This window comes from Corvus cornix, chromosome Z (assembly GCF_000738735.6).
Source record: "Corvus cornix cornix isolate S_Up_H32 chromosome Z, ASM73873v5, whole genome shotgun sequence".
Lineage (NCBI taxonomy): Eukaryota > Metazoa > Chordata > Aves > Passeriformes > Corvidae > Corvus > Corvus cornix.
Window position 1 is genome coordinate 10107756 of NC_046357.1, and position 7964 is coordinate 10115719.

The 7964-nt window shown below is 38.1% G+C and overlaps 1 protein-coding gene across 7 annotated transcripts in view; it reads right to left on the reverse strand.

The window, feature by feature from the left end:
• The window catches only part of GHR (growth hormone receptor), a 160948-nt gene that overhangs the window by 17088 nt on the left and 135896 nt on the right, over positions 1-7964 (reverse strand). The window contains exon 1 of one of the 7 annotated variants that reach the window (XM_019283334.1): positions 3095-3122. The exons of the other annotated variants lie outside the window; for them this stretch is intronic. Within the exon in view, the coding sequence (XP_019138879.1) occupies positions 3095-3107 (13 nt within the window). The 5' untranslated portion in view covers positions 3108-3122. Of the gene's footprint in view, positions 1-3094; positions 3123-7964 lie in introns of those variants that run through there. 7 annotated transcript variants of the gene reach the window in all.

Sequence of the window (7964 nt, forward strand, 5' to 3'; positions counted from 1 at the left end):
ATTTATTTAAGAAAATTTCTCCAAAAGACACTTAAGATGCAGATGTTCGTCAGGTATTGGGTGGTGAAATGATCCCTGAAAAGGGAATGACATGATGCTACTACACCCTGTGTGCAAAGTCCTTTGAGAATGTTTTGGCGGTATCACAGCTGTGAATATCTGAATTTCATTAAAGATATAAGGAAGAAACGGCTTATATCAGGGTGCTGAAACCCTGGAACAGGTTGCCCAGAGAGGTGGTAGGTGCCCCACTCCAGAAACATCCAAGACCAGGCTGGACGAGGCTCTGAACAACCTGGTCTAGTTGAAGATGTCCTGGCTGATTGCAGGGGATTGAACTAGAGGATCTTTACAAGCGCCTTACAGCCCAAACCGTTCTGTGATTCTGTGTTAGTACTTGATATAAGATATTTACCCTCAAAGTCAGAAAAAGCATTGAGATACAGTCATCCACAAGCACTATGCACTTCCTCCTACATAAGAGGATATTGTGGCCTTCCTGAACGTTGACTCCTTTATTTATGGCTCAGACAGACACAGCCATGCCTGAACAATCTGTGTTTCTTGGGCTCAAAGGTTTAAATTGTGTGCTCTATATTATACACTGCCAAGCATCCACATCAGACAGTAACTAATACATGAGTATTATGAATTTCTGTTTTGCTCATTCCATACAATTGTACATTTTGAACAATAAAAAAGGCCTGAGCAAATATATTTCACAACCTGGTTAGATTAAACCTCCTGCCCTCCCGTCCCCTCCTCTGCCTCCCCAAAGCATTGAGAATTCATCTTGCCATCCTAAGATAACTGAAGTTTGATTAGAAAGATTTAAACAAAGTTGGCTTTTTTTTTCCTTAGCCAGCATGTTCTATTTCACTCAACTTTAAATAAGTTTTTTTTAAAGCTGAAAAAAATTTTGAAATGAACTGTTGCTACAAGTGGAAGAAAATGGCACTGTTCTTTTTTCAAAAAATATTAAACCAGAATATTTTTACTATTGTGCCTGAATTTTCTGGTATGGTATTCAATGTTTGACAGCTTTGGCAAAACTCCAAAGTGCTTCTGGGATTGACCAGAAGTTTTACAGTTTTCATGTGGTAGATGTCTTTGTTAGAAACAGCACATGATCACGAAACTACAAATTGTCATAACATAAATCCAAAGTAAAAGAATAAAAGGTTCAACAATAGCATTATATTTATACTTTTAAAAAGTGTGTTCCAGCTTTCAAACTTGAATTTTCTTATTTAATTGAAAATCAAATACTTATATAAAAGCAAAACAAAGAAAGATAAACAGAAGAAAAAAACAGAAGAAAGAAGAATGAATTAAAATTTCTGCCTTTACTTCAAAGACATGAATGAAATTACCTCAATTGCATAATACCTATAATCAGGAAGATATGTGTCTCTCCCTTCTTCTATAAACAGATAGTGTGGAAGGAAGAACATGGCTTTTCCTGTTTCTATCCTTAGCTACATGCATATATAGTTATTTTTACTGTAACAGATTAAGAATTTGAGAAAATTATATACTGGAAAACTCCCCTAAATTACAATATTTTTGTTGATGTATTTATAGCTGTATTTATAGCTAGAATATACAATATTTAAAGACCATGCAGAGCCATGTTCTCATCTCTTGGGGTAAATTAAGTAATGCTGTCAATTTTTAACATAATGGAATGAACTGAATCAAATAAAACTTCACTTAGATTTTGAGAGGTCCAGCAGAATCTTAGATATAGGCCCTACAATGTCTTAATAATCAATTCTCTGGAATTTACCAGCTTTATGGACACTTTCAGATGTACAAACTCTTTTAGGAAAATGATAATAACACAGCCAGAATGGCATAATTTGCAATGGAGAGGATTACCAATGCAGAAAACAAATTAAGACTTGGTCACTTACATCCTAACGTCAGAGGAGTGTATCCCTAAGTCTCTCTTTTCCACTTCATCATGATAGGACTGTTAATTCTTTCTCTTATAGATGTTCCTTCAACAGACGCAAGAATTTTTGAACAGGGAGTATTTTTGTTTGGGATTCAGTATTCCCGGTTAACCGGTTTATAGCAATACATATATTTTAATTTTATGACTCTTTGAAAGAAATATTATCTTATGATAAATGTTTCCAGTTTCTGTGTCAAGTTTCCAGCCTTCAAAACCACAAGTTTTGTGACTGACTGAAGAAAACTTTAACATATTGACTTGTGTAAGTCTTGGCATTCCTGGAGTAGAGCTCATGAATTCCTTGTTTCCCACACCAGTCAGTTATCAGCGTTGTGCAGGACCCTGTGTGAGCTCCATCTGAACAAACTGTCCCAGAATGTGATAACTGTAAGCAATAGCTCAGGTGAATGCATTTAGGCAAAAAGGCAGCAGGGTACTGAAGGTAAAGGCTGTCAAACCGAGATTTTAAATAGACTAGAAGAGCAAAACAAAGAAGAGCAAAACAAAGCATGGATGCACACTTGCTCTTTTCCTATCTAATCCAGTAAGTTCCAGTCAAGCTGTCATTAATAAAACCACTTGCTTTATTCAAGATAATGGCTTGACCAAATATGCCAATTCAACAGGGAAAAAAACATGGAAAAAAGTGTCAGAAAGCTAATTCCTTTAGAGATTGAATTTCCATTTTTCTTTCCTTTTTCTTCTCCCTTCCCTCCCTTCCTTAAAAGTCCATCTAATGAAATAAAATTTTAAAAGGAGCTGCAAGTGGAAGAGTAAAGAACTGAAATGTGTAACTGGGGTCTAGCAAAACAGTTTATCATCATCTTGGGGAAAGTCCTACTGCCAGAGGAGTACCAGACCTCTAGTACTTCTGCAGGGACAACGGTGGAGGAGTACAAAAGTTGTACAGAAATGTCCCACTTACTAGTGTGGAACCTTGGTAGGTGAAATAATACTGAGGATATGACTGATTCATAAAAACCAATCTAATTAAACAGAAAATGAAAAAAAGGCGCTGTACTTTAGTTGAACAAAAGGAGGTGTTTCTGGTTGTGAATTTTTGAAGGTATACATAGAATTATCCATTATCAGAACATCCTGTACCAGTCAAACTTACAGCTAAGTTAAACTTACAGAAGTATGACATGTCCCAATACGCAAATCAGTGATAGATGAAACCTTACGCAACAGCACATCTCTTCATATAATCCACTCTGAAAGCACATACAATGTGTCACTGCTAGAGCGCAATAGAAAAAGGTGGAAATGCAATATAAGGAAGGGAATTCGTTACATTTAACACTGAAAGCAGCTATGAAGAGTTGCAGTACTATTTCCTGTAACTCGAATTTGTACATTGGCAGTAAATGCTTTGTCAATTAGGTCTTTCTCCTGAGCCCACCAAGCTCATCAAAGGCTGCATCACTTAATAAGAGCCAGTTGATTTCTATGCTACCAGCAAATTCTAATTTGTTTAAATTGGGCAGCAAAATGAACCACATTTGGTGTCAGTGGATGATATTTTAAATAGGCACAATCTAGTACTAATAAATTGTCAGACATCCTATACAGAGAGTGGGAGATTCAGTACAGGGAGACAACAACTAGGTTGCTTCTTCATCAGGCTGCTTGCTAACCTGACCCAGTTTTTGCCCTAAGTAAAACCTGCCCATAAAGGACCAACAAGTTCTTTATTCTTTTTTGGGGAAAGAATAAAATTTCTTTCATAGCAGTAATAAATCAGATCCTTTTGTATGAAATACTTGACAGAAACAAAGCAAAGCTTAATAACTCAAATATGCTGTATTACAGTGAAAACAGAATGGAAATGCTGCATAGGAGAATATTTTGCCCATGGAGTAAGTCTAAATATTTTAATAGTTCATGATAAATTCAGGTGTTTTGCTTAGAAGTATGAAAGTTGAATAAGTGTTTACCTCTGCGTTGAAGACTAATTTGGTGACTGCTACTTTGAAATACATTATGTAGGCATCCCTGAAAAACAGATAACTATTCAGGCTGTTCTTTCAGAAAAAAACTTCTGTCTTTTGTCAAGTGAGACTGATGTAGTTAAAAGCATAAAAGCCTGCAGAAGCAGATCTTATTCCGTAGCATAGAAGTCCAACGGCTGTGCTGGTTTCCCACACTTCCTGTGCTACTAAGCATCCACAGAACAGAAATCAACATGGCTCATTGATGTGGTCCATAAGGGTAGTACACAAAAACTAAGTAAATAAAGCTCAGGACTGAGGGAAATAGCAATCATGCAGCGTTACTTGGTACCATTGCCCATGAGACAGTACAGGGAGCAGAAAGGATGTGCACATGTGTCATGTCCATGGCACTTGTTATGTGCTTTTCAAATCATGCCCTCCCATGTGCACTGGTAGAATCAAGTGATTTCTGTTGCAGGCAAGCCCCATCTACTGGCCTGCCTTCATATACAACAAATAAAGAGAAGCAAAGCCAAAGGTCATGGTATCTGTAAATGAAAGGCAGTTAATGTAAAAAAACCCATTTCCAATTCTCTCTTAATTGCTTACATAGTTGTAACTTAAATTGAAATGACATTTTCAAGAAATTATGTACAAAAATAATAATGTGTAATGTTTTTATCTGTTACAGCCATTGCTGGAGATGTTCAGTATTGACTAGCATTATGTGGTAGGGCATATGAGGAAATATGAAAGCACAAATGAGGTCCCGTGGGCAAATAGAATGTGCAATTAGCAAATACCACAAAAGGTCTTTCATGTCCTTCTCCATGGGCATGAAGCAAGTCCAAACAAATTCTACAGTACTGAAAAAATTTTCAACATTCTTCTTTCTCCTGCATATGTACTAGCAATTTCTTGTCTGAAGCCCAGCTCAGAGTTAGCAGCTGTCTAAAACTAAATACATTGCTCCCCACCATGCAACGATGAGGGGTTATCCTTGCTGAGATGTGGCCCCTCCCAAACTACCAGAGACTGGTGCTCAGAACCAGCACTAGAAAGACAAGCATTCTAGAAAGGCAAGCTAAATTCAACCCAGCATTCCCAATCCAGGCTAAAACACCTTCCCAAACTATAAGTCAAAAGCACTCAGAGGACATAGGGAGTTAGATTGTCAGGTGTGAACCCAGGTTAAGAACTGCAACTTGACAAAACTTAATGAAAAGTCACTCTAGGGCATATCTTAATGGTCCTGCCTAAATTTTGCAACTCACTTCCCTTGTTTTAACATTAGCTCCCTTCCGATAAACAAGAAGATGTGTGGAGGGGGCACTTTGACAGCACTACGGCAGCTACTGGAACCGGATAAGGGTAGCCAGGTCTTGGTCTGACCAGGGCACAAGGAGGAACCAAGTCTTGAGCCCCAGAGCCTAGTGGAGGTGTCTGGGGCATGGAGCTCACAATGGGCAGGGCACTGTGGAGCACACTTCGCAAAACCAGGCAGCAGCAAACACCTGTACAGTGGTGTTTGTTAGGAAAGCAAACAGCACAAGTGCCAGCCTGAGAACAATACAGAACTTCCTTTAACAAAGGAAAAGCTACAGCACAGCTAACACCTGCAGTGGGAGTAGAGAAACAGAGCCAAAACAGAGAGAAAAAGAGAAAGAAAAAGGAGGACAAAGACGTAGAAGAAGGATGAAAAAATGACATGTTTGGAAAGAAAAGCACAAGAGGGGAAGAAGTGGGTATGAGAGGAAGGCAGGGAAGGGCAGCAGAAGACTTGAGGTAAAGACAGAACAAGCATGATATTGACAAACTAGAAATGAACCAGTGAAATTTAAAAATCAAACCAGAGAGGAATCAAAAGTATTGTTTTCTCCTCCTTTTATCCTCAAACCTAAAAAGAACATGAGTCTATGCAATTTTGTAATGCTTTTGTAAGAACATCCTTTCGTGTGGGTTTCAAAAGGAAAATCACTGTGACAATAGTTCTTTCCCCTCTTAAGCAAAGTTCTAGTACTCCTACGAGCATTGTCCTTTTAATAACATTTGTAAAGCAACATTCTCCACTCCTAATGGTCAGAAATGAAGCCAGTATTGTGATAGATCATTTAAAAGTCCTGCAAATTTACAAACAAGTTTTATTTGAAAAAAAAACCCAATCAGCAAATCAGAGTAACAAGCAGTTCTCACAGCCATGACTTGACATATGTGCTTTGGATGCTGGCTGGATTCCTGCACATGAAAGGAAATGTATGTGACACAGCTGTAAATTACAAATAGGGAGTATCTGAAGTTCTTCCCAAAATGGGAAAGTTGCTGAGTTGGACGCATCTTGACTTTATCTGAAATTGAGGATGATGAAAATACCAAACAAAAGAAGAGATCATGTCAATGATATTAGACTGATGGAATTAAGTCAACAGTGGAAAAACACACCCCCACCTCCAGAAGTACTGGCAATTCAGCACTAGGATGAACAAAACACCAGAGAACATACAAATGGGAGACGCTCATGACTCAGAAGTGAGCTGGGCTTAAGGGAATAATACATATTTTCCTTCAGCTTTTATTTCTGTCATCTGGCTGTGAACCTAAAAGATCTGATCATCTCAATCAACATCATCTCTGGGTGGCCAGAAGTAACCCTTCAGACTAATCATTATTTTACTACTGCAGAGGAGATTTGGACAAAACAATCATATTCAAAATCACAGTGGACAGATTTATAGAGGAAATTTTTTTTTTTTTTTACAGACTGCCAAAAGTGATTTACATTATGTATCCTCTGCTGAACTTGACTTTCTCTGACACGTGTTTTGTCTTTCTAAGAACCCAGTGCTGTCAACCCTGAACTTCAGAGCTTAGATAGGGAAGGGTCACAGACAGAACACTTGAAGTACTTTACAGTACTTGAAATAAAGGCTCCTGAGATATTCTTGAAGTTTGAATGCTATTAAAAAATGGGCCTTTCACATTTGGCTTGTTTCCCATGTTCCTCCAATGACATTTCAAAAACCAGTCTTTTCAAATGACCATACAGGTGTTTAGAGGGAAGACGTGATTTTTTACATTTCTTGACAGGAAAAAACCAAGCCCAAACATTCAAGTTAACTACTAGGTCTCCCGAATTACTGCAGTCTTCAGCATTCCTAAGAAGACTTCATTTCTGATAAAAGCATAGACTTTTAACAATACTATGCCGAGGAGGGGCTCATTCCCCTGAGTGCCATTCATGCAGAAGGAATATAGTTTTCATGCTTTATTTAGATTAACAAAAGATTAATAGGCACTATCAATAAGGAAAGATCTAATGAGCCTTTAAAACAATCATAGACATATAGGTCAGTCAGGAAATGGTCTTACATACCATTTACAGGAACACACTTCCTTCTCCTCTAGGAGCTCTCCAGTATGCAGTTAAAGTCAGGAGCTTATGAATATTTTATACACAACACATGAAGAGTTTTCCAACTGCCCTCATTCAAGTTATCATTAAAAAGTTACACAAAATCTCCCCAAAACATTGCAGGGGAGAAACAGGAGCAGCAGAGAGGTTTGCTTTGTGAGCCCCAAATGAGTTCAGATGGTCACAACAAAGAACAGTTGCTAAGTCCAAAATGATTATTAAGAAAATCCTGCCATCAACACCTTGCTGCAGATGCGTCGGACACACATTAAAGACACACTAAGTGCCAGTCACTTAGAAAGCTCCATTTGCAATCAGTTTTCTAAATGCTGGTGGTTAGTCACTGATTTATGTGCTGTTCACTGACACTAGGTATTACACTGAGATACACCTCGCCTGCTTTAGAGACCTTGTAATTTTGGAAACCTTGAAGGCAGGTACTGCAAAACTCATCTCCTACAGCAACCATGTGTCACCTCACTTCTTACCCAACTTCCCTTCCTCTCTTGAGTTCTCTCTCTGTAGCCTTGTACTAGTTTGAAAACAAACCAGTGGGAGGCACCAAGTCAGAATAACAATTTAATGGAAATTAAAGAAAAGGGGAAGAAAAAGGTAAAAGAAAACACTGTCAAACTGACAGAGTGAAGGTACAACCTGACAC